Source organism: Erpetoichthys calabaricus, chromosome 7, assembly GCF_900747795.2.
Source record: "Erpetoichthys calabaricus chromosome 7, fErpCal1.3, whole genome shotgun sequence".
Classification (NCBI taxonomy): Eukaryota; Metazoa; Chordata; class Cladistia; order Polypteriformes; family Polypteridae; genus Erpetoichthys; species Erpetoichthys calabaricus.
In genome coordinates this window covers 13,709,916-13,737,153 of record NC_041400.2, presented here as the reverse complement: position 1 = coordinate 13,737,153, position 27,238 = coordinate 13,709,916, and the positions used below count along the sequence as shown (strand labels likewise).

Below are 27,238 nucleotides of genomic sequence, written 5' to 3'. Positions count from 1 at the left end.
TTCTCTATCTATGTGACATTCTGTGCTCCTGACACACACACCTTTGAAGAGGAAGATATGTTTGCACTCTTTTAATTGTGAGACAGAACTGTCATCTCTGTCTTGTCATGGAGCACAGTTTAAACTTTTGAAAAAGAGACAAATGTTTGTTTGCAGTGTTTGAATAACGTTCCTGGCTCTCTACAACCTCCTGTGTTTCTGCGCAAATCTGTGACCCAAGCATGACAATATAAAAATAACCATATAAACATATGGTTTCTACTTCGCCGGATTTTCTTATTTCGCGGGTGGCTCTGGAACGCAACCCCCGCGATGGAGGAGGGATTACTGTATAACCCGGACTTATGTATAAGCCGATATTCTATTTTTTCATTTTCACAACTTTTTTCCTTAGATAAGCCGCGGCTTATAGACAAGAACTTAGAGTAATTTTATTTCCCTTATAAAAAATCATAATGCTGTGCGACGAAGGGCCCAGTTCACGACTGGCAGCCACGTTTAAACAGGGAGCCCTTCACAGACAACTTTAACACGCGCAACGTAGTTGGGCGCACATGGCTAGTTATACTGTATAATGCCTTTCATATCAATCTATCTAACTTTTGTGTGTCTTTTGTCACAAAATTCAGATGTGCTTGGACAATCAAAACAGAGACCCAGTGTTTCAGCTTTAGAGATCATGCTCTGGTTTCCTCCCACAGTCCAAAGCCATGCAGAGTGGGTGGACTGGCAATGCTAAATTGTCCCGCACTGTGTGACTGTGTGTGTATGTGTGTTCACCCTGCAATGAGCTGGTGTTCTGTCCAGTTCTTGCGCTGTGCCTGATGCTTACTGGAATAGGCTGCAGCTTCCCTGTGATCCTGCTCTGGATAAGTAGATTTGGAAAATGAACAGATGGATAGATAGATGGACTCTTAGAAGCCAAAGAGTATTACCTACCTCCCCATTAACTCTAGTAGCTCCTGGGCATAGTGGGTTGAGTGGATCATGCCTGGGGATATTTTCTTCAGGCGGTTTCTCTACCTGGCCCTTCCATGGTCGCTTCATCCTGTGAGCTGAAACCAGAACCCATGTATCCCTCAGAGGATTGTAACGAATATGCTGATGCTCTGAGAAAGAGGGAAAAAAGCAAAATCATAAAAAGAAAAATCTTTTAGGGAACAAGAGTCAAAAAGAATGCCTGAACTCTCTATTTTTAAATTACAAACAATGGCACGTATCTGGACATGGCGGGTTAGCACAGTTGATACACAACAGGGTTAGAGATATGTGAAGTCTACAAAGACTATGACCAGGTGGAGACTAGAACAGCGTCATATAGAGCTGTGAGAAGCAAATTAAACCCCCTGCACGACTATGTCAATGAACTGTGAATCAGTGTTCTGGATGCTTCTGTATAAAGGAGCCCCTTATGATGTTCACAATACTTGGTAATATGGATTCCCTCTTTACTGTATGCTATCGCTACTCTAGATAAAGGTCAGGTTGGGGAGCATGCATTAGTACAGCGTGTTGCCACACTTACCACACAACAACACAGCTTGGGATCCTGTTTGGCAACCCCCCAGGCAGCCACACGGTCCAGTCCCACCCTCCGGAAATGACCCTTTATCTGCCGCAGCCAGGTGTTATGTGGGAGTCCCCTTGGCCTGGTCCAGTCACTCAGGCGCTCGACAATGAGGGTCCTGTGAGCCGGATCACCCTCGGGGAATCGCACCACATAGCTTTAGTGCTGTAAGTGACATTCCCTCACAATGCAGGTAATGTGCCTCATTCAGGACTCCATGAGCAACACAAAGGAACCCAAGGATTCTCTGAAGAGACACAGTACTGAAGGAGTCCAGTCTTCATCTCAGGTCACTGGATAGCGTCCATGTCTCACAACCATATAGCAATATATCGTCTAGATAAAGTTACGAAAAATAATGAATGGGTGTACTCCTTTGGAATATATAGGGAAAACCAGAATACATCTAGGAGAGCCCATATAAATTTTAGGAGAACATGCTAAATCCCAAAAAGGTAGTGCCCAAATAGATTTAAACCCTGGTTTCCGAAGCTGGGAGGCAGCAGAATTAACCACTACACACTGTGCCACCCCCTGGGACTAGTCTACCTAATTTAAATAAGAATAGCTAGTGCAACACAGTGGGATGGAATTTCTCTTTGGTGTTTTTGGGGACTTCCACCTGACAGAGAGGTGCATTGCTGACCTCTAATGTAAGGGACTGTGAAGCAGAATTTATAGAACTGAATCAATTTACCTCCCAATAACATTTCACAAAGAATTTAGTTAAAGCCCCACAGAACCTTTATACCCCTTGATGATAGTAACAAAATTAGATTTACACTGCACCCTCTCCAGAGATCAATAGTTTCATTGCTTACGTGTATTTTTCATAGCCAGTGCACTGTCAGGTTAAATGAGTTGCTCATGGTCACACACTGTAACAAGTCATCCTGCTCTAGCCAATACATCATGTCACTTTCATTTGCTTACAAACTATCTACTATTAAAATTCAGGGTCCCATCCACTTTTAAACCCACTTTGTCAAGTTGCAGTGAACAGGTGTGGAGCCTTTCTCAACAGCATTAGCCACAAGGCTGGAACACAACGTAAATGAGATGTTGACATCAAACAGCTAGTCATTTCCCAAATTACCCTCTCTGGCTGTGAAAAGACAGGCATAGGACAATGCATCATATTTTTGTTTGATCTTTAATAAAAACACCTGCCAAGTCCGACAGGCTACTTTTGGAACCTTCACACCAATTTAAACAACACAAGCATTTGTGGCATGAGTTTTGGAACATGTGGGCTCATTCAGAACAGGGGTTTTCAAGTTCGGCCCTGGTCCCCAAAACGAACACCCCAGCCAGAGCCCCATAATCACATTTTCAAACCAATTTCTTATTGCAATTAAGTAAGCCAGCATTTGCCAGATTCTAGATGTTCTGTGTCACTCTAGAAGTTGCAAACTGGTTATGCTCAATGATTACTAGACAAGGATACATTCATTCTGTTTAATATTATGTTCTTTGATGATGTTCAGGTCATTAAGTCATATATATATATATATATATATATATATATATATATATATATAGGGTGGTCCAGATCTAATTATGCAACTTTTAATGCAATGCAGGAAAACAATGCAAGACAAAAGAATTGTTCGTGTCCCCGCCATTTTGGAATGCAGGGCAGGTGCTGCCATCTATCAGCAACAAAAATAATTTTTTGTAAATTCTCTATGTAATAAACTTAATAAGTTATAGCATAATGAAATATAATCAGATTGTATTTATTGGTGGTTACCTACCAGGTAACGCTTGTGGTTGGTCGGCAAGTCGGCTAACCACCCATACAATCAGATTGTGATTAAGACTACGAATGCCATGAATGTAATTACCCTGATCTACATGCTGTCAGATGAATGAACCACATGCCGTGGCTCAACGATAGGGGCTTCACCTCAAGCGCTGATGTCCGAGGTTTGACCCCCGAGAGGGGGTGCAGTTTGTGTGTACGCCTGATTAGCCCAGAATTAGGGCGAAACACGTGTCGCGTACTCTTTGCATTATTTCACAGTAAATTATTTTCAACCATATTTACTGTATATATATATATATATATATATATATATATATATATATATATATATATATATATATATATATATATATATATATATATATATATACACACATATACACACACACACACACACACACACACACACACTAGGGGGCTGAGCCCCCTACTCACTTCGCTCGCCCACCCCACAAACCCCCATCCCTGGGGGCGCACTTCACACTCGCCACTTCGCGTCTCTGCTGCTCGCGTTGTGAACGGGGGGGGGGGGGGGGGGGGCTGAACGTACGCTAAGGAGATGTGGATGGATCAGCTGCTGGCTGTCTATTAGCTGCTACTGAGCTGCGTGATCTACTTTTTTTTTTTAAAAGCCTGTACAGCAGCTGTAGTTTTGTCTCATTTTTTTGTCTTCTGGGACGTTAAAGTGTCTCCAAGAAATTGTTTGTAAGTGGGGCGAGACGTGGAAGAAGTCTCGTGGGACTTCAAATTGTCTCTCCAAGATGATCATGCCTTGACCCAAGATTTTTTATATATATATATATATATATATATATATATATATATATATATATATATATATATATATATATATATATATATATATAAAAGTCAATGTATTACATGCATGTATGTATGTATGTATGTATGTTCCAGCATCACTTCCAAATGGCTGTAGCGATTCTCATGAAACTTGTTACACACGTTTCTCATTGGTCGACTAAAAATACTGTAGGGTGAAATCAACCTTAATACACCCCCTTCTGGGTAGGGTGGGGGGTGATCTTACTGTCTTGTATGCATGTTATCATCCAGTTGACACTCAGAACGACCACCAAAGGGCGAACTGAAGATGACTGCCAGCATTCTTTATGTTTGAGCACCACCGCGCCCCTGTTGCTTTTGAAGTTAAATAGTGTTGGCCGGTTCCGAGCGTCAACTGGATGATAACATACATACAAGACTGCAAGACAAGCACATTAGTGTGTCTTTATTGTTTGTTAATTTATTTTTATAGTTGTATTTTTTTTATTATATTTTTCTCAATTAAAAAAAAAACACTTTATTTTCTTTCTGGGCAACGCTGGGTATTTCAGCTAGTTATCTTATATATAAACCTCAATGTGTGTGTGTTCTTTATAGAATTCCACACCCTTGATCCAATCTTAACAAAATTTTGCACACATATTCCATTTTTAAAGCAAGAGACCACAGATTACTTTGCAACCCCAAATTTTGACAAGGGGGTACCTTGTAAAACAGAGTTTTAAGGACAGTGCCACCTGGTGGCTCACCTGTGTCACTGAAGTCTGGAGAAACACCGGAAGAGAGTGAAGACAGACTAGCAAACAAAAGGACCAGAGTTTAAATTTACTTAATAATAATAATAATTATAAATACATTTGATTTATATAGCTCCTTTCCCACAATCAATGTGCTTCGCAGAGTCTCAGAAACAACAGCAGGGTATATGTAACATTGGATACAGATTTTTTTTTCTGTATAGAACACTAAAACAGATACAGGATATACAAAGCATTAAATAGAATAAAAGACTACAAATCAGAGTAAAAGAGTAGTTTCAATACTAAAAGAATTTGTGATATAACGCACACTTAAATTATCCTGAGCATCTGGACAGAGAGGTAAACTGAAAGAAGGGGCCGAATGTCAGGTTCAGTTAGACGCCTACCTGAACAGATGAGTTTTAAGCTGTTTCTTAAAAGAATGCATGGAGTCAGCTGATCTAATTAATTTAGGGAGGTTGTTCCAAGGGTTGTGCCAGAATCAGAGGATCTTAGTGGGCAAACAGGAGCCTAATGATGGAGAAGGTCACTGATGTAGTCTGGTACAAGGCCATTTAAAACTATGTAGGTCATTAATGGAATTTTACATTCAATCCCATAGGGAACCAGTGAAGGTGAAGCAGGATGGCTGTTATGTGCACACTGTTGCTGGTTCATGTTGATTCAAACCTCTCTTGCAGCAGAATTAGGCTGATTCAAAACTCTGTTGCAAGAGAGTTTTGAATCAACTGGAGCTGTGAAATAAACTTAGAAGGGGCACCGGCCACTAGGGAATTAGTTGCCAGGGCAATGCCAGATGCTGCTGCCCATTACTGACCATTAGTATTCAGTGTACATTGCACTTTTCTCTGTTCTACTTATAATTAATTGTCAGTATTGGGTTACAACTGAGAGCAATTCCACAATTAAAAAAATTATAAAGAAGAGATATTCATGTAAAGCTATGGCCAAAAAAAATATGTTAAACTCTAACGAATGTTAAATCTCACACAGGTATACTTATCCAAATAAAAAAATAAGAGGAGCAAAACAGAGATACAATGAGATCAATTAGGGGTAACAATGAATTATGGATTGTGAAGTTGGTTGGGAGGAAAACCTGCAGACACAGGTGGGCCCCATGACTGAACATGAAAGACCCTGGTTTAGAAAACATCACTAATTTTTTTGGAGGATTTGTATCCCTAAGAAGAGTTGCACAGTGGTTAGTGTTGCTGCATCACATCCAGCATCCCCATTACGGAGGAATATGTAGGACAAAATCAAATAAATTAATTTGCAAATAAGAGAAAAGCCAAGCAAAATGACACCTTTTATTGGTTAACTAAAAAGATTGCAATATGCAAGCATTCGAGGCAACTCAGGCCCCTTCTTCAGGCAAGATTACATCTTGATTACAATCTATTTAGTTAGCCAATAAAAGGTGTCATTTTGCTTGGCTTTTCTCTACATTCATAATGGCTAACACGGTACAACACCCTAGTACTACAGATTTGCAAATAAGTAAAAGGTACCATGAAATGTGACAATAAATAACAAACAACAAAGAAAGGCGAGTATAAATAGTTGAATGGGTCACAAAATATAGTTTTTGTTGCTTATTTCGTTATGGTATTTATTTAATTATTTCTTTGTTTATTTATTTTAGTGAAGTATGCCCTGAAATTAAAACTGTCACAAATGTTGCTCGAGAATATTATGTTTTAGATATCTCACTCTTCACCAATGGTCCGAGACACTCCCAGATGATTAAAAATGACAATTTCTAACAATAAGCATGTGGGTTATCGTAGTATGCACTTTTAAAGTTCACCAATTACGAATATGATGTTTGTTTATTTCTATTACAGTCGAGCATATACTTTAAACATTTAAAGTGAAGCACACATTTTAATATTTTAAATCTGACGCAACTATTCTATGTACTTTTATCTCCTGAAGTAAATCACTACATTTCTTATGGACACCCAGAATTTGACGGCTTATGCTAATTCACTATTTTTTTCTTTGCAGATATACGCGAACACAGCCCATCACTCTGTTATGTTGTTTCACCGTAAAGAACGGAAGTGCAACACACATTGCCAGATTGTCTCTCGTCATATTTTTTATGTAGATTTATGTGGCAACCCCTAACGGGAGCAGCCGAAAGAAGAAGGTTTAAAGTAAAAGGATCCGCGCTCTCAATTACACTCAAACCCAACCTTAGACATCCAGGAAATGAAACTATCTGGCCCCGCCCACCCATGCAAATAAAGAACCAGTTGGCCAATCAGAGGAGTGACATTCACGGGCTGTTTGTCGCATTACGGTACGACAAAGGTGTATTTGGGTGGTAGTTTTGCTCTCTTGAAAGAGATGAATTAACACTGGGCTAGATTTTGCACGACTTGGTAGAATTTTGGCTGTGATTGGGCTGTGAAGTGCCTCGATAAACTGGCAACTCTTGCTATAATTCTAAAGTTGTCGAGCCCTTCCACCGTTAAAATGATTTTCTATGCCGACTGCGGTGGTATTTGTATCACTTTATAGTATTTAAACCTTCATTCATCAACGGCATCGAAATCGCCTGCCGTTATCTCTATTCGTAGGGCACATTTCACCAAGTACCATCAACAGTAAGTACGTGATAGTTTGCGTCTATTAATTTGTGTTAACGAGACAGTTAAAAGAAGCAGACTACTTGAAAAGATCACTGAAAATAAAAGGGCACAGCGACACACTCTCTGACGCGAACAAGCCGGAAGAGGCTGCGCGTGTGCCGGAAAAGACTCGTGCGCTTGAAACGAAGCCCCCGTTATTGGCTACGGATTAATTACTGGATTTACCGGCGTGATCGAACACTGGCGTTTTTCCGCTGCCTTCCATGTCTTCCGAAAGAGGAAACTTTGAAATCCATAAACGCCGCCCTTTGCTGTCACATGAGCTACTGACACTCGTCCAGTTTATTTACCAAAGGGGAGGGGACTGTAGACGGTAAGGCGCTGGATTTAAAGAGACCGGTGAGTCACAACTGGCAGCAAGGAGGGCGCCGATATTTATGTAAATCGTAGCAGGGATTGTGAAATAACTTCACAAGCACAAGTCACAAGGGGTAATTTTTTTCATAAATAATGTCCTTGTGTTGCTCTGTATCGCAATGACCGTGCAGCATGGATTGCCGGTTTCATCACATCCAAGCAGTGCGTTAGATCGATGGTTCTGAATTTAGTTCCACGGTGGGCAGGGGCGCAACAAGCTGGGTTGAAACTAGCACATTTTATTTATATAGCGCCTTTTTCATGCTTAAAGCGCTTCACAGAAATTTCGTGATAAACAACCTAGGATATATAACATTGGATAGATACCTGTTGACGGATAGAACTTTATTTGTCCCAAGGGGAAAATTTTGCTTTTTACAGAAGGCCTTTAAATAAATACTGGGTGGCGCAGGGAAACGGGAAATTTTGGATATAGGTGTTGTTGACCCTGGGGCGTCGGCAGTTGTTTCCGACCAATACAACCTATTTAGATCCTCTTGCAGTTATTTATAACGGAGCAGTGGAGTGGTGCGCAACGAGCCTTCGCTGTTGAAGCCTAAGAAGGGTTATAGTGTGACTGCTGCGCAAAGAGAATTTGTCTGCTTTTGTGATTATAAACATGGGTGCGTAATTTTGAAGAAACGGGTTCAGCCTTAAAAAAAGAAGTCCCCAGGTGGAGCCACTTCGCACACTGCACGACAATCGATGGCAGCTGTTTGTTTGGAAGGCACATCATTTCATGTAACGGTGACATTCCATGGCCTCCGAGATCCCCAGATCTCACTGTTTGTGATTTTTTTTTTCAATGGGGACATCTTAAAAGCCAAGTGTAACGTCCTGCAGCCATTGCTGAACTAAAAAGGATTGAAGAGGAAATCGCCAGCATTCCCCTTGACATGTTACAGTCGAGCAATGCAGAATTTCCACAACAGGCTATCAGAATGTGTACGGAGAAATGGATGTTTCATGATGTTTTACAAATATAAAATGAATATTGATTGCCATTATTAATTGCATATCCTGTACAATAAATTTCATCATTAAGTGTATTTTGTAATGTGTTTATTCGTACATTGAACATCAGTTGAAAATTTCCCACTTCCCTGCGTCACCCTGTATATGCATAAATAGATAAGTAAGTAAATAAATATACACACTTTGGTCTGAACACACACTGGAATGACTATAAAGCAAGAAAATTAAACAGAAAGAAAAGTTCTGATTTGGCTGTCACAGTGAGGTATTATGAAGACATAGCACTTTTTGGCACACTTTGACTGAATAATTTGTTGGCTGAAAGTCCTCAGGTTTGGTGTGTCGCACAGAGGATTTGCAGCATTGTTCATAATGGCACTCAGTTTTGTTTTAATTCCCTCCTTCGCTGCTCCCTCCAGGGGGTCCAGAGTGCCTCCTAAACTGAGCCTGTCCTTTTAATTAGTTTGTTGATTTGGTGGGCCTGTCTTGAAGTGATGCTACCAGCCCAGCACATCACGGTGTAGAAAAATCACACTGGCCATTACAGAGTTGTAGACGATGTGAAGAATGTCACTTTCTACATTAAAGGAATGCAGTCTCCTAAGAAAAAGGAGCCTGCTCTGCCCTTTCTTCTATAGGGTGGTCCAGATCTAACTGCAACTTTTACTGCAATGCAATGCAATAATTGCATAATTAGATCTGGACCACCCTGTATAGTTCCTCTGTGTTCTGAGACCAGTACAACCTGTCATCTACATCCTCTCCTTTAATAGTGACCGGACACAGAGGCTGTTTGGTTGCGGCGAAAGTCAATAAGATGTTCTTTGGTTTTGCTGATGGTAAGTTGCAGACATTTCTGTTTGCACCAAGAAATAAAGTTCTCTACTGACTCCTCTCCTTTGTCTCATCCTCATTATCAATACACCTTATAAGTGCTGAATCCATCCATCCATTATCCAACCCGCTGAATCCGAACACGGTCACAGGGGTCTGCTGGAGCCAATCCCAGCCAACACAGAGCACAAGGCAGGAACCAATCCCGGGCAGGGTGCCAACCCACCACAGGACACACACAAACACACACTGTGGCCAATTTAGAATCACCAATCCACCTATCCTGCATGTCTTTGGAAACCCACGCAGACACGGGGAGAACATGCAAACTCCACGCAGGGAGGACCCGGGAAGTGAACCCAGATCCCCCAACTACGAGGCAGCAGCACTACCCACTGTGCCACCGTGCCGCCCTAAGTGCTGCATCCTCTTAAGAATTCCTGCAAATGACCTGCTGTTATATTTATAGCCTGAGGTGTACAGAGTAAAGGGAAAAGGAGACAGACCTCCAGTGTCGCTCACACAGTCCTTGAGTCCCACAAATTGCGATCTACTTGACAGATAGTCCATTTTCCAGGACACCAGAAAGGAAAGGTACAGTATGTCAGGTGTCCACTTCTGTACTGATGCAGATTTAGTGCACATCCTTTGTGTGATATGTGTTGAAACTGACACCAACACAAAGGTAGGTGCCACAATCGAGACAGTAGAAACGTGTTTCTTTGCACTCTTTTCTTATATTTTTTTTATTGCTTGTGCAAAAGAGGGTAGAATGTGCAGGGCCTTATCTGCTGGATCAACACACTTCTTGTGTTATTGCAGAGCAAGACTTAGCAACTTACGCATTTCCCCGACAGACTGACAGTTGTCACATTATGAACAGAGTTTATGGGGGCTAACGTCCTGCTTGTCCTTGCAGTCAATTGCAATGATTTTGCCTTTTTGCTAGGCAGCTACTGTTGCATTGCACTCTAGCTTCAGGCAACCAAATTCACCAGGCATATCACAGCCGTATAGTGCCTTATCATGGATCAGTTTCACTTTCCATGTCAACATCTGCTGACCAATTCACGTCGTCATCACTATGGCTTAATTTGAGCAATGGTTCAGTTTCAGTTCATTCTAAAGCTGCCTTTATGGCTTTTGGTTTACCATTTTGCTTTTAGTTGGAAGCTCCACCCTATTCGTGAATATTAATTAATTACCTTAGAGTAGCAAAATGTACAGAAATGTAGTTTTTTTGCAGCATGATGTTATTTTATCCACTAGATGGCAGCAGAATACTGTTCCGAGCATTATTCAGGCTTAAAAATGTAAAGAGATAGATAGATAGATAGATAGATAGATAGATAGATAGATAGATAGATAGATAGATAGATAGATAGATACTTTATTAATCCCAATGGGAAATTCACATTTTTCAGCAGCAGCATACTGATACAATAAATAATATTAAATTAAATTAAAGAATGATAATAATGCAGGTGAAAAACAGACAATAACTTTGTATAATGTTAAATGTTAACGTTTAAAGGTGGAATTAAAGAGTGGCATAGTTTGGGGGAGGAACGATCTCCTCAATCTGTCAGTGGAGCAGGATAGTGACAGCAGTCTGTCGCTGAAGCTGCTCTTCTGTCTGGAGATGATACTATTAAGTGGATGCAGTGGATTCTCCATAATTGATAGGAGTCTGCTGAGTGCCCTTCGCTCTGCCACAGATGTTAAACTGTCCAGCTCAATGCCAACAATAGAGCCTGCCTTCCTCACCAGTTTGTCCAGGCGTGAGGCGTCTTTCCTCTTAATGCTGCCTCCCCAGCACACCACCGCGTAGAAGAGGGCACTCGCCACAACTGTCTGATAGAACATCTGCAGCATCTTATTGCAGATGTTGAAGGATGCCAGCCTTCTAAGGTAGTACAACCGGCTCTGTCCTTTCTTGCACAGCGCATCAGTATTGGCAGTCCAGTCTAATTTATCATCCAGCTGCACTCCCAGATATTTATAGGTCTGCACCATCTGCACACAGTCACCTTTGATGATCACGGGGTCCATGAGGGGCCTGGGCCTCCTAAAATCCACCACCAGCTCCTTGGTTTTGCTGGTGTTCAGGTGTAGGTGGTTTGAGTCGCACCATTTAACAAAGTCATTGATTAGGTCCCTATACTCCTCCTCCAGCCCATTCCTGATGCAGCCCACGATAGCAGTGTCATCAGCGAACTTTTGCACGTGGCAGGACTCCGAGTTGTATTGGAAGTCTGATGTATATAGGCTGAACAGGACCGGAGAATTACAGATCATTACAGGTCACCCTGAGTCTGACTCAGTGGTGTAGCTCGAGTACGTGCCACTCGGGGTGGAGCGGTGCTTCAATTTGCCGCCCTCCAACATATCTGAATATGTTAACCTATTTAAATAGAAAATTAAAATGACGTATAGAGAAAAAAATAAGATAAATTTTGCATAGATTTATTCATATATAGAGAAACAGCAATAATTTTTCACATATAATTATTTATAAGCATCAACTAGACAAGAATGTAGTATAGACACACTGATAAGCCGCGTTCTAATTATTAGTTTAATATAATTACGCTGCGAAAACCAGAACCAGTGTAGCGTACAAGTGATAGGTGGGGATGTTTTCTGTGCAGAGCAAGAACACATTCGGACTGGTAACGAAACAAAATTATAAATTGTAAATTAGTTATCTTCCTAGAAATTTTTATCAGTGTAATGTTTATGTTTATTTTTGTTATTGCCTGATAAATTTCAACTGCTGTGTCTGACAACGTCACAAAAAGACAGTCTGAAAATTATTTTTGAAGCATTTGTGGATTTAAATCAGAGAATTGTAGTTTTTTCATTCATGAGTGATATTTTTCCAAACCCTGCTGCTTACACACAAATTGTACTGAGCCTTTTGGCCAATAATGCCGCCCCCAAAAAATGTGCCCGCTTGCCTCGAGCTACACCACTGGTCTGAATCATGGTTAACTTTAATTACGTACAATTCTGAGTCAAAGTCACGCTCAGAGTTAGCACCAAGGAGGTTAAGCTCTCAACCCATTATTCAATTCAGAAGAATGTACATTCCTTAAAATGATGTTTTAATGTGATTAATGTGCAGGTAGACCAGCATTAATCCTCTTGCCTGAAGAAGGGGCCTGAGTTGCCTCGAAAGCTTGCATATTGTAATCTTTTTAGTTAGCCAATAAAAGGTGTCATTTTGCTTGGCTTTTCTCTACATTCAGAACAGAATCACTTCACAATCCCTACATGTCGTGTTGTACATTTAATTTTGAATGGATAAATTTGACATTTTTGCTTTTGATCTACAATAGCCCATAATGACAAGTGAAAACATGTTTTCAGAAAGGTTTGCAGATTTGTTAAAAATCTAAAACTGAAATCTCACACTCATGTAAGTATTCAGACCCATAGTACCGTACTTTGTAGAGGCCGCCCCTTTTACAGCTTCAAGTCTTCTTGGCTAATTCTCTACCCGCTTTCCACACCTGGATTTGAGAGGTTTATCTCATTCTTCCTGACAGATCCTCTCAAGCTCCGTTAGATTGGATGGGATGCATCTATAAGCAGCCGTCTTCAGGTCTCTCCATAGATGTTCTGTTCGGTTCAAGTCTGAGCTTTGGCTGGGCCACTCAAGGACACTCAGATACATGTCCTGAAGCCACTACAGTGTTGTACTGGCTACATGTTTGAGATCACTGTCGTGTTGAAAGGTAAACTGTTACCACAGTCTAAGGTCATGTGCACTCTGGAGTACTTTTTATTTTAAAGGACCTCTCTGTATTTAGCTGTATTCATTCTTCCCTCAATTCTATCCATTCACCCTGTCCCTATAACTGATGCTGTTCCCACCATGCTCCACAGTAAGAATGGTATTAGGCAGGTGATGGGCAGTGCCTGGTGTTTAGTCAACATATTCCTTGGAATGCTGCCCACATAGTTCAGTTTTTCCTTCATCCGATCTGAGAATCTTTTTCCTCATGACATTTGGCAAACTTCAAGCGGTCTGCCATATGACTTTAACATAAGAGTGGTCACCATGATCTAGCCATTCTACAATAAACACCTGACTGATAGAGTGCTGCTGAGCTGGTTGCCCTTCTGACAGGTTCTCTTATCTCAGAAGGGATTTCTGAAGTTCATTTAGAGTGACCATTGATTTCTTGACTACCTTGCTAACCAAGTCACTTCTTGCCTGCTTACTGAGTTTGGACAAACAGCCAACTCTAGGAAGAGTCCACGTGGTTCCAAATGTCTTCCCTTTCACAATTATTGAGGCCACTGTGCTCTTGAGAGGGGTCAGAGCTTTAGAAATGGTTTTATCCCCTTACCATGAATTATGCCTCACCACAATTTGATTGCAGAGGTCTACAGAGAGTTCATTGGACAACATGGCTTTGTTTTTTGTCCTGACATGCAATGTGAATTGTAGGACCTTAAATACACAAGTACAGTTAGGTACATAAACATTTGGGCAGAGACAACTGTTTTCTAATTTTGGTTCTGTACATTACCACAATGAATTTTAAATGAAACAACTCCGATGCAGTTGAAGTGCAGACTTTCAGCTTTAATTTAGTGGGGTGAACAAAACAATTGCATAAAAATGTGAGGCAACAAAAGCATTTTTTGAACACAATCCCTTCATTTCAGGGGCTCAAAAGGAATTGGACAATTGACTCAAAGGCTATTTCATGGGCAGGTGTGGGCAAGTCCGTCGTTATGTCATTATCAATTAAGCAGACAAAACGCCTGGAGTTGAGGTGTGGTGCTTCCATGTGGAAGATTTTGCTGTGAACAGACAACATGTGGTCAAAGGAGCTCTCCATGCAGGTGAAAGAAGCCATCCTTAAGCTGCGAAAACAGAAAAAACCCATCCGAGAAATTGCTACAATATTACGAGTGGCAAAATCTACCGTTTGGTACATCCTGAGAAAGAAAGCAAGCACTGGTGAACTCAGCAACGCAAAAATACCTGGACGTCCACAGAAGACAACAGTGGTGGATGATCGCAGAATCATTTCCATGATGAAGAGAAACCCCTTCACAACAGCCAACCAAGTGAACAACACTCTCCAGGGGGTAGGCGGGCGTATCGATATCCAAGTCTACCATAAAGAGAAGACTGCATGAAAGTAAATACAGAGGGTGCACTGCAAGGTGCAAGCCACTCATAAGCCTCAAGAATAGAAAGGCTAGATTGGACTTTGCTAAAGAACATCTAAAAAAGCCAGCACAGTTCTGGAAAAACATTCTTTGGACAGATGAAACCAAGATCAACCTCTACCAGAATTATGGCAAGAAAAAAGTATGGAAAAGGCGTGGAACAGCTCATTATCCAAAGCATAGCACATCATCTGTAAAACACGGTGGAGGCAGTGTGATGGCTTGGGCGTGCATGGCTGCCAGTGGCACTGGGACACTAGTATTTATTGATGATGTGACACAGGACAGAAGCAGCCGAATGAATTCTGAGGTGTTCAGAGACATACTGTCTGCTCAAATCCAGCTAAATACAGTCAAATTGATTGGCCGGTGTTTCATGATACAGATGGACAATGACCCAAAACATACAGCCAAAGCAACCCAGGAGTTTATTAAAGCAAAGAAGTGGAAAATTCTTGAATGGCCAAGTCAGTCACCTGATCTTAACCCAATTGAGCAGGCATTTCACTTGTTGAAGACTAAACTTCAGACAGAAAGGCCCACAAACAAACAGCAACTGAAAGCCGCTGCAGTAAAGGCCTGGCAGAACATTAAAAAGGAGGAAACCCAACATCTGGTGATGTCCAGGAGTTCAAGACTTCAGGCTGTCATTGCCAGCAAAGGGTTTTCAACCAAGTATTAGAAATGAACATTTTATTTCCAGTTATTTACTTTGTCCAATTACTTTTGAGCTCCTGAAATGAAGGGATTGTGTTAAAAAAATTAAAGCTGAAAGTCTGCACTTCAACTGCATCGGAGTTGTTTCATTTAAAATTCATTGTGGTAATGTAGAGAACCAAAATTAGAAAAAAGTTGTCTCTGTCCAAATATTTATGGACCTAACTGTATGTGCCTTTGTAAATTATGTCCAGTCAATTAAATTTGCCACGGGTCAGGTTCTAAAAACATGCGGTCAAGGGAGGCAGATGTCATTATGAAAAGTAAAAAAACTAATAATGATAACATAAAAAAAAATGTGTCCACTGGTCTGTGCTATAAATTTGTTTTCTGATTCCAATCATTTTGATCATTTTTATAAAATATAAGTCAAAATTGCTGAATTTGTGCATTTACTGTTCAAATACATGAGAGAAACGTGAGGTGCGTCAGCGACAAACCTCACCTCATCTCGGACTGCGCTCTTCCTCACACACGGGGCTGATAACTGCGATTGGCGCATGCCTGTTGCTGTCTCTCTGTTTGTTGCCAATCTAATGTTTACAGACACCCTGACTTTCCACAGTCTGGCTAATATCTTTAATGAATGTGTGTGACATATTTAGTCATTTTGATCGGACATAAAACCACAGTGAAAAGGCACAAGGTGAGTGAGGCAGACAGTACCATGCTGCCCTGAAGGGGGCGCATGTGAGCCCAACAGGTGCTCATTGCTGCTGCTGCTGCTTTTCTACGCAGAGGCGCCAATAAGTTAGCGATATCAGAAAGTCAAGGGCACTGCAGCGGTCCGCTTATTTTTATTTTTTTGTTCCGACTGACTGCCAAAATGGAAGATTAAGATTTTTAAAACTAAAGGAAAATAAGGAGGACTTTTAGAAGAAAGTGACGGAGATTTTCATTTAGAAGGACAGGCGCATGGACTTCATTTACAAATAAAGGTAAGACCATAAACGGTTTTCGATTAAAAAAAAAAATGGGATCAGACTAAGAAAAAAAAAAACAATCCAATATTTAAAAACTAAATTTTGACCTTAAATAAAATATTGTTGTTGTTCTTGTTATCTTTTTGTTGAACAGTCTGTATTAAAATTGATCAAAGCATCAGAATAAAAAGCTTTTAAAAACAACTAAATATTTCAATTAAAGTCAAAATCTGTTTTTTTTTTTTTTAATTTTTTATACACCACTCTATACTTTCATTTGTATTGAATGAGTATGAATTGTGGAATTACAACGGAAAATTTAGAACACATGGAGGGTGAGGAGCAAATACGCTTTCTCTCTCCGCTCTCTCTTGTCACTATAAATGTAACGTTCTTTCTTAGCCACATATATGCCTTACCTACTGTATGTGTGTGTAAAGAATGCTAATAAGATATGAAACATAACCAGTAGTCAATGTGCATGCTGCCAATTAAATATTGAATAAGCTACACTTTGGGGTTCATATGTTTGTAAATCTGACACTGAAGGCCTCACCTGCCATGAACCTCACCGCACGTCACTGTCTCAAAGATAACTAAAGCAAACTGGATGTACATAACTACAATTTGGAGTACAATGGCTAAGGGTCTAATACTTATAGAAATGAAAGATTTCAGTTTTTAATTAACAAATTTGCAAAACAAAGTATGAAAGCATGTTTTCACTTTGTCATTATCTATGCAAAAGGACGAAGGTCCAAGTCTTTAGAGTCCTGGTGCTTCCTGTCTTGCTATATGGTTGCGAGACATGGAGGCTATCCAGTGACCTGAGATGAACACTGGACTCCTTTGTAACTGTGTCTCTCTGGAAAATCCTTGGGTACCATTAGTTTGACTTTGTGTCGAATGAGCGGTTGCTCATGGAGTCCTGAATGAGGCACATTACCTGCATTGTGAGGGAGTGTCAGTTTCAGCACTACGGCCATGTGGCGCGTTTCCCCGAGGGTGATCTGAATCACAGGATCCTCACTGCTGAGGACCCGAGTGGCTGGACCAGACCAAGGGGCCGCCCATGTAACACCTGGCTGCGGCAGATAGAGGGTCATTTCCGGAGGGTGGGACTGGACCCTGTGTCTGCCTGGGGGGTTGCAAACCGGGATCCCGACTTGTTTCGTTGTGTAGTGGGTGTGGCAACATGCTGTACCAGTGCATGCTCCCCAACTTGACTTGATTATGGGTAATTGAGTGTAGATTGATGGTTAAAAATAGCAAATTTATCCATTTAAAATTTAATCTACAACACAATAAAGTGTGTGAAAAGTGAAGAAGTATACTGAGGCATGGAAAAGGTTTAACAGAGCTCTTAAATAACGCTGTCAGCACAGAAGAATGTCGTGTGTCAGTAATACTCTGAGCCAGCTTTAGCATCCTCTAAAATGCTTTGCGGTCATTGGGATATATGGCACTAAAACAATAAATCTAAATAAAACAGCTAAAGAAATGTGAAAAATGTTATCTGCTACATACCAAAGGATTCTCTAGAGGGCAGTAAAATGCTGGCTGAAAGCCACTGTTACAAATCGGTGTTCCTTTTTTTGCACTGTATATTCAAAAAGGTCAAACAAATGTAAAATAAATTATTCTGGGAATTAGACACATTCTTTCTTTGAGACTTGCCTAATTAAGCATTATGAATTTTTACCTATTATTGTCCATGCTGTAACACAAAATACTGTGCTTTCCCATCATGTAGAGCTTAACTGAAAACCAGTCTGAGGCTTGTCAACTTGTTGGTTGCTGGCACACTTGTACTCAAGGGCACAAAACATTTCTTTGTATCATCTGTCCTTGACCACTCCACAATAAAACAACTGCCTTGGTGGTGTTCCTGCTCCCAGCCCAACTATACGGGTCCATTGGTAATGTACAGTATTGTCACAAAGGGACCCTGCTATTCTACCTAATAAAAACCTGTTTCTGTTAATCCAATATGCTGTTTTCCTCTTTTATTCCAGAAGGGCAAACCTCAGAGTTAAATCAAAGTTGCTAGCGTGTGCTCTATTTAAAATATTTTTTGAGCAAGTGGTATACAGTACCTATATTAATAGAATACAAAAATTCACAGTATTTCTAACACCATGTAAATCTTCACAATTTTCCTGACTTTGGCTCTTGTATCCCATAAGCTGTGTAATCAGGACACTGTCAGACTGATGGAATTATATGTACAGTGCATCCGAAAAGTATTCACAGTGCATCACTTTTTCCACCTTTTGTTATGTTACAGCCTTATACCAAAATGGATTAAATTCATTTTTTTCCTCCGAATTCTACAAACAACACCCCATAATGACAACGTGAAAAAAGTTTACTTGAGGTTTTTGCAAATTTATTAAAAATAAAAAAACTGAGAAATCTCATGTACATAAGTATTCACAGCCTTTGCTCAATACTTTGTCGATGCCCCTTTGGCAGCAATTACAGCCTCAAGTCTTTTTGAATATGATGCCACAAGCTTGGCACACCTATCCTTGGCCAGTTTCGCCCATTCCTCTTTGCAGCACCTCTCAAGCTCCATCAGGTTGGATGGGAAGCGTCGGTGCACAGCCATTTTAAGATCTCTCCAGAGATGTTCAATCGGATTCAAGTCTGGGCTCTGGCTGGGCCACTCAAGGACATTCACAGAGTTGTCCTGAAGCCACTCCTTTGATATCTTGGCTGTGTGCTTAGGGTTGTTGTCCTGCTGAAAGATGAACCGTCGCCCCAGTCTGAGGTCAAGAGCGCTCTGGAGCAGGTTTTCATCCAGGATGTCTCTGTACATTGCTGCAGTCATCTTTCCCTTTATCCTGACTAGTCTCCCAGTCCCTGCCGCTGAAAAACATCCCCACAGCATGATGCTGCCACCACTATGCTTCACTGTAGGGATGGTATTGGCCTGGTGATGAGCGGTGCCTGGTTTCCTCCAAACGTGACGCCTGGCATTCACACCAAAGAGTTCAATCTTTGTCTCATCAGACCAGAGAATTTTCTTTCTCTCATGGTCTGAGAGTCCTTCAGGTACCTTTTGGCAAACTCCAGGCGGGCTGCCATGTGCCTTTTACTAAGGAGTGGCTTCCGTCTGGCCACTCTACCATACAGGCCTGATTGGTGGATTGCTGCAGAGATGGTTGTCCTTCTGCAAGGTTCTCCTCTCTCCACAGAGGACCTCTGGAGCTCTGACAGAGTGACCATCGGGTTCTTGGTCATCTCCCTGACTAAGGCCCTTCTCCCCCGATCGCTCAGTTTAGATGGCCGGCCAGCTCTAGGAAGAGTCCTGGTGGTTTTGAACTTCTTCCACTTACGGATGATGGAGGCCACTGTGCTCATTGGGACCTTCAAAGCAGCAGAAATTTTTCTGTAACCTTCCCCAGATTTGTGCCTCAAGACAATCCTGTCTCGGAGGTCTACAGACAATTCCTTTGACTTCCTGCTTGGTTTGTGCTCTGACATGAACTGTCAACTGTGGGACCTTATATAGACAGGTGTGTGCCTTTCCAAATCATGTCCAACCAACTGAATTTACCACAGGTGGACTCCAAGTAAGCTGCAGAAACATCTCAAGGATGATCAGGGGAAACAGGAGGCACCTGAGCTCAATTTTGAGCTTCATGGCAAAGGCTGTGAATACTTATGTACATGTGCTTTCTCAATTTTTTATTTTTAATAAATTTGCAAAAACCTCAAGTAAACTTTTTTCATGTTGTCATTATGGGGTCTTGTGTGTAGAATTCTGCGGAAAAAAATGAATTTAATCCATTATGGAATAAGGCTGTAACATAACAAAATGTGGAAAAAGTGATGCGCTGTGAATGCTTTCCAGATGCACTGTATAGCAGCAACCTGCTGAGTCTGTGGTCACAGTGATAAAGTTTCAACTTCTTCATACGCACCAAAGAAAAGCAGTGAGTAGGTATCCCCTTTTTATGGGCTGAAGGTGTACGAGGGGCCCAAATCCTCATTGGTTCATCAGAGTCATGGTTTGGACTTGCTCAATGTGGTCGTCAGTAGTGGACGTGGATGGGTGTTCCACCGCTGCTTTGTGCTCATATCTTTTGTGTGACCATTTTTGAACTCCTCAATCCATTTATAAATACACTGTCATGGTAAAATAAAGTCTCCATTTTGTGCAGAAAGCCTTTAATGGATTTTGGCTCCTGGTACAACTTCAGCCCACAAATAGTGGACCACTGCTCACTGCTCTTTTTTTTTTTGGTGCAAATGAACAGTGGGGTGGCCATGGTTACTCCTAGAAAACAGCAAGAGAAACTGACAGATGAAGATCAAATATTTACCACTGTGACAACAGACACACCATGTTTTCACATGTGCTTGGGTAAAGCTGTACAGCCCATGCAAACAAAAATAACACTGGTTTACAAATTTTTTGTTTGCTACTGGGAACTTCAGACCAGCTCTCTATTATGTTTTTTACACAGATTTCATATATGAAATCGGAATTAAGCTAGCACATCAGATTTTTGAGATACACATCATTGCTGTTTTGACACTTTTGAATCTTTATATATAATACACTACTGTGGCTGTTCGTTTGTCTGTCCAGGATTTTAAATCACCTGTAGCTCGCAAACCGTTTGATCCATTGACCTGAAATTCAGTACATATACTACGTGACGTCTACTATCCGTTTTCGGGGTGACGACTGACCTCCAAGGTTATTCCTCTTTTTATTTTTATTTTATTTTATTGTAGAATCATCCAGCAGGGCGGCCATGCGGCACGTTTTACAGTCACCGTTCTCATTCCCTTCCACCTTCGCTGCTGATTGTTTTTTAATTTTTTAATTAAACAACTGGGTAATCAGTACCGTCTTCATGTATGGGCACTGGCCGGGGGTCCCAGGAGCATAGGGACCCACGATGTTTCTGATGCCTATGTATGTTTCTGTTTTGCTATCAAAACAGGGGCCCCAGTGCACTACTTTGCCAGGGGGCCCATGATGCTGTGGGTTAGAACAAAAACTTGGGAGCTGCTGCAGCCCCCCAGAACTGACATTGTGAACTTTTGATCCACCGAAAATCCATCCATCCATCCATCCATTATCCAACCCGCTATATCCTAACTACAGGGTCATGAGGGTCTGCTGGAGCCAATCCCAGCCAACACAGGGCGCAAAGCAGGAAACAAACCCCGGGCAGGACGCCAGCACCGAAAATCAGGCATAGTACTTAAAACCTGAAATAAATCCTTTAATCATTATTTTAAAGAAAAACTCTTACAGAAATAAAGAAGATACACCATTTGACTTAGCAAATAAATTGGTAACGTGATGTGTGTGAAATTGTAGAATTTTAAATTTGACAGTTTTTAGCCAAGATGTTTGTCATTTTATGGCCTCAACTGTACATGCTGTGGACACTGACGATTTACTAAAACCTCTGCCATGTTCAACTGGAATAACAGCAAATCCCAAAACAGCGCTAGCCATTCATTGTCACAAATAATAAGATAAAACCACTAAAATAAAAACTATTTTCCCAACACGTCTTGATTTTATAAGTGATAAACCACAAAACGGTTCAACTTAACTCTAAGGCTCTTGAAAGTATCGCATGTTGCAAAAAATATATACAATTCAGCAAAACTTTTTTAATCACTGAAATAACCAAATGCAATTATCACATGTGGCTTTCACCTTGCATTCAGCGTGTGGTTTTCAACTCCGGGTAAAGTCACACTTGTCCTTTACTGTCACTCTTGGGCGGGATATTCCTCATGGCGAATCGATTCGGTGCTATTGGATAGGAAGTAAACAAGGTCCCGTCCTATTGGTGGATACTCGCGTCACTCTGAAAACAGGTGGTCTTTGCAACCTGCATGCAGTTAATGTGTACTACTGATTAAAATAAGACGGTTTAGTCGCGTGAGTGTGTCGGACTTCAGTTGTATCGCGTTAATTCAGCAATGTATTTTCCGACAATTTTATTGAAGCTTGTCGTGGTACTTGGTGCTCTCGCGCTAGTGTTGCAGTGTTTACGGTACTGTCTGGAAAGTAAGCAGTACGTCTTCAATAAAGATGATATCGCAAAACTGGCCAAGCAATACGCAGGTACCGGGGTTTACTAGTCTGTAGCTTTCTTTGGAAACGTTTGCCTGACACGAGCAAATCGTTAATGGTTTAAAGTATGCGAAAAGCGGGTTTACTTATGCTCTCTTAGCGCATAAACCGCGATAGTGTCTTTATTTTGACAGAAATCAAACTTGTTGCTTTACTTTAAGTTTCCGATCGTGCAGAGTTTACAAAGTTACATAGAAAGAAGCCGCTAATTTGGAGCGATCCGGTAATGATGGTGCCTGTTGCTTTTAACCGTTTTCATGTGGGTTTAGGGACTTTCATTTCAACAGGCTTACAGCAACGCATTTTACAGAGAAAACCGTTACGGTTAAAAAAGCCATTGATTCTGCGAAAAGGGATAACGAAATAAAATTTAAAGATATAATTTCAGTACAACTAAAGGACCAGTTCGTACATACGTTATCGGTTCTCTTCTAGCTCAGTATAGGTATGCCTCCACTTCGAACTACGATCGTTCTTCATTTTTAAGGTAATGTGAATTGTTTCAGCACAGCTTTGACTGCAGTTTTACTACATCACTTTAATTAAATGGAAAAGCCGGCTTCGAATATTTCATTTGGTGAAAGCGTGGAGAATTGGTTAAATGCTCATAGTAATGGATAGTCGTTTGTATTTGTTCGATGGTTAAAGATTTAAAACCTCCTGTTTGTGTTATTTAGTGACACTTGAAATTTAAAACCGCTTTCCAGAAAGAAGAAAAATGATTGCAAAATGACTAGCATCTTTACCGTCGAAATGGTAAAATACTGTTAAATGGGAATCAATATGTTAATTTTGTTAAGTGTTATGTGCACTTGAGATCACTTTAAACAATCGATAAGGTCAGAATGCAACTTTGATGCTTCAAAGCTTCACTAAATTATTAAACCTTTGGGCACTGTTTCCCTTCAAGTTTATATTTACTTATTTGGCTGATATCCTTTATCCAAGGCGATTTACAACGTTTAATGTACACATGGTTACAGTTCTTCTTTTTGTCTAATTGGAGCACAGGTAGGTGCTCATGGTCACAAAGTGGCAGAAAGATTTGAACCCACAACCTCAAGGATTGATATCTAAATGCATCAAAACAGTATTGTGATGTTACATTAAGGCAAAGTGTTAAATTACTGAACCTTTGGGTTCCAGTTTTGTTTATGAAAACTTTAAATTTCATGTGTATGTTATTTTTACATTCTGTTTTTGTGCTTGTAGGATTAGACCATGAGCTGGCTTTTTCCAAAGTGGTGCTGGAGCTACGAAAGAAGTATCCAGGTCACATACTGCCAGATGAAGACCTGAAATGGGTTTTTGTCAATGCTGGTGGTTGGATGGGTTCCATGTGTTTGCTCCATGCGTCCCTGACTGAATATGTTTTGCTGTTTGGAACTGCAGTGGATACCAGTGGCCATTCAGGTAGAATAATATATATGCTGAAGTAGTCCTTTATCTTCCTTTTCAAAGCATACACTCACTGAGTAGATAAACAGATGTTCCTAATAATTTAATCGGCCAATCATGTGGCATCAGAGCAGGTCAAGAGCTTCAATTAATGTTCACATCAACTCTAGAATGGAGTTGTTTGCTTATTATGCTTTGAAGCTTCATCCTAGATAAATTAAAATCGGTTATAAGCAAAGTGATAATATATCCTAATTTTTAACTCTTTTTAAAATTATTTAAATATTAAGAAATAAAAGTAGAAAAAATAAATTTACTTGCATGGATCAAAATAACACATGAGCTAAATTGTAAACAAGCTACTGTTTTAAAGAATTCGGTTTGTAGTCTGTAGTGAAGCTTCATTTATTTTTGTGTTTTTATGTATAATGTTAAGCACAAAGTGTGTTCAAGAATCATGTGTATAAATTGTTTATATAGGTCGATACTGGGCTGAAATCTCAGACACCATTATTTCTGGTACATTTCGCCAGTGGAAAGAGGGAACAACAAAAAGTGATGTTTATTATCCAGGTGAGAGTGTATGTGATATGCATGTCTGTCTGTCTGTCTAATTATTATTTTTTTTCTTCTTCAAACTGTTTGCTAATGCATTTACATAACACAGTAAGACAGAAAATAAAGTTACGGAGTAATGTGGAGCGTTTTAATTGTTTTTTGTAGATGTATATCTGTAATGAATAATATATTTAGAATAATGCCCAAAAGCTTATAACAGGAAGGTCTATAAACTTCAAGGTTATCAGTTTAATCCACACCATTCACTTGGAGTGTGAACATTTCCAAATTTTAGTAGCATATTCTTTAAGCAGACAAACATTTGTCATGTTTTGTGGGGAATATACTGTAAATATAGTGTCAAAAGGGATGGTACATTTTACTAAGCTTTATTTCACAAGTTCTTTTTGGAAACCATCTGAGCCAATTTGAATTTAGAAATTAGTTTCCATCTATTTTGAAGATTTGCTTTGTGCTTAAATGTGAACAGATCCTTTTAATTATAATTGTTACCCTAAATTAAAGCTTTCCTAAGCATTTACAAAAAAGTTTATTTTTAGAAATTATATGGTTTCATTTTTTTGATAATTGTACAATGGCTTAAAATGGGGTTCCCAAGTTCAGTCCTGGAGTATCACTGTGGCTGTGCATTTTCATTCCAACCAGTTTCACAAAAAAGAAGAATATCTTAGAATATCTGCTAATGTGACAGGAAGGCTTTGCATTATGTTGTGAGTTAGGATTTGAAATATGATGCATTTGTTCTCATGCGTGCTATTAGGATGCTTTTCTCTTTCCTGTTTGTTGCACTCTCTTCTTGTCTGTCACTCCATCCTGGAAATAGCAGCACAGCAAACACAAAAGGGACTGTAGAGAGGCTTGTGGTATGCAGGTGATTGTGCCTGATTCTGTTTGTTTTTTAGCCCTTCTGCCTAACTTTTTTTCAACTTGTCAGAAGGAGAATAAAGTAAATAGGTACTTGAACAGTAGTCTGGGCTGAACTGTATTAAATCCGATCAGACCTATTTATTTACACACCGCATGGCGGTGTAAATTAAATAGATGAAAATATTTTTTGAACTGTATTAGTTTTTCAGGCAGAATGGATCTAAACGGGACATGGCAATGCTTTGAATGTATTTTTCTGTTTCTCTTCCATTTTTATACATTACTTAATCTACAGAGTTAGAATTAATGCATTTATAAATGCTAACGAGAAAATGCATTAACTTGCATGGTGTTTCACATCATATGATTTTAATAATTAAGAATTCTGTAGTCTTTGTGATATTAAATCTAGAGTGTAGTCTTGCAGGTACATTTTTTTTCCCTGTGGTTAATCATATAAAAGCAATTTGTTATGTTAATAAACACATTTTAATTACAAGTGTGCCATTTTTTTAAAGATTTTTTTAAATAAATATCCAACAAAATGTAAGGAACTTTTTTATTTTTACTTGTGATATTTTAAGATCTCCTTTCTGTGAAGAAGGGAAATTCATTTCCTACCAACTGACATTTTTATCTTTTTTTTTTTTTTTTTTTTTTTTTTTGTGTATGTTTGTTTTTTTTACCCCTTATGCAGGTGACACTATTGTTCATAAACCAGGTGAAGCTACATCTGTACAATGGACTGCAGGAACCTGGATGGTGGAATATGGCAGGGGATTCATCCCTTCAACTTTGGGTTTTGCACTAGCTGATACAATCTTTAGCACACAGGACTTTGTTACCTTATTTTATACACTTCAAGTTTATATAAAAGGAATGTTACTAGAAGCACATACATATCTTACTGAGGTTGGTGTTTTTTGATCTTACTAAAGACATGGAATGGATAATATTTCTTGACTTCAGCGTTTCCCACTTTTTAAATAATTTTTGTTAATACTCGCTAATTGTGATAAACCTAGCAACTTATGTAGACACGCCTTAATATTTTTTTGTAACCATGTTTTTAAGATTCCTAATTCTTTATTTATGGAACATGCATTACCATTATAACAATAATTTAAAATGGTTTGTTTCTTCATTTTTATTAAACATCAGGCCTCAATTATAACTTTACTATATTAGCCCAACTATATTTTTTATGGTAATGTTTCTGAGTTAATTTTACTAAGGTGGTAGAATATTGAAAACTTAAATCTGTTGAGAATTAATGTGCCCTACTGTAAGCAGGCATACCTCATTACAGTGTTAATCAAGACCAGCTTAGAAGCATTTTGCCCCTAACCAGGAAGGCTAGTTTATTGTTAATGCATAATTAAGAATTGCACCACAGATATTTGGCACATCTAGACAAATTCAGAGTACATGTTTTAAGGAAACTCTGGCTACTAATAGAGTGCCCAATGTCACAATAATTAGGAGATTGGACAATATATGAAATATTTCTGGCATTTATATTTAATTCTGTGTGTATCTCTTTTTCTACAATGGTTGAATTTACCATTTTTTTTCATTTGATTTAATCTTTGATTACAGCTGACCTGTCGATCTGTTACACACTTATTTATAATATGCAACTAATACTGTTACATTTATCTTTTTATTTAGCCAGCTGGTAACCAAAGCCTCTTTTAAGCCGCATATGCACATTACC

At 39.7% G+C, this 27,238-nt stretch overlaps 2 protein-coding genes across 2 annotated transcripts in view; one reads left to right on the top strand and one right to left on the bottom strand.

Moving 5' to 3' along the window:
* Positions 1-7,880, bottom strand: part of galt (galactose-1-phosphate uridylyltransferase) — a 258,052-nt gene extending 250,172 nt beyond the window's left edge. Inside the window, exons 1-2 of the mRNA XM_051929826.1 lie at positions 7,729-7,880; positions 940-1,109 (exon numbers count right to left, since the gene is read on the bottom strand). Coding sequence (XP_051785786.1) covers positions 940-1,109; positions 7,729-7,768 — 210 coding nt within the window. The 5' untranslated portion in view covers positions 7,769-7,880. The remainder of the gene's footprint in view (positions 1-939; positions 1,110-7,728) is intronic.
* Positions 7,881-22,418: 14,538 nt separating this feature from the next.
* On the top strand, positions 22,419-26,700 carry sigmar1 (sigma non-opioid intracellular receptor 1). The gene is made up of 4 exons (XM_028805017.2): positions 22,419-22,668; positions 23,890-24,090; positions 24,556-24,648; positions 26,219-26,700. The coding sequence occupies exons 1-4, from the start codon at positions 22,524-22,526 to the stop codon at positions 26,446-26,448; spliced, it is 669 nt and encodes a 222-aa protein (XP_028660850.1). The 5' UTR covers positions 22,419-22,523; the 3' UTR covers positions 26,449-26,700.
* Positions 26,701-27,238: the final 538 nt, after the last annotated feature.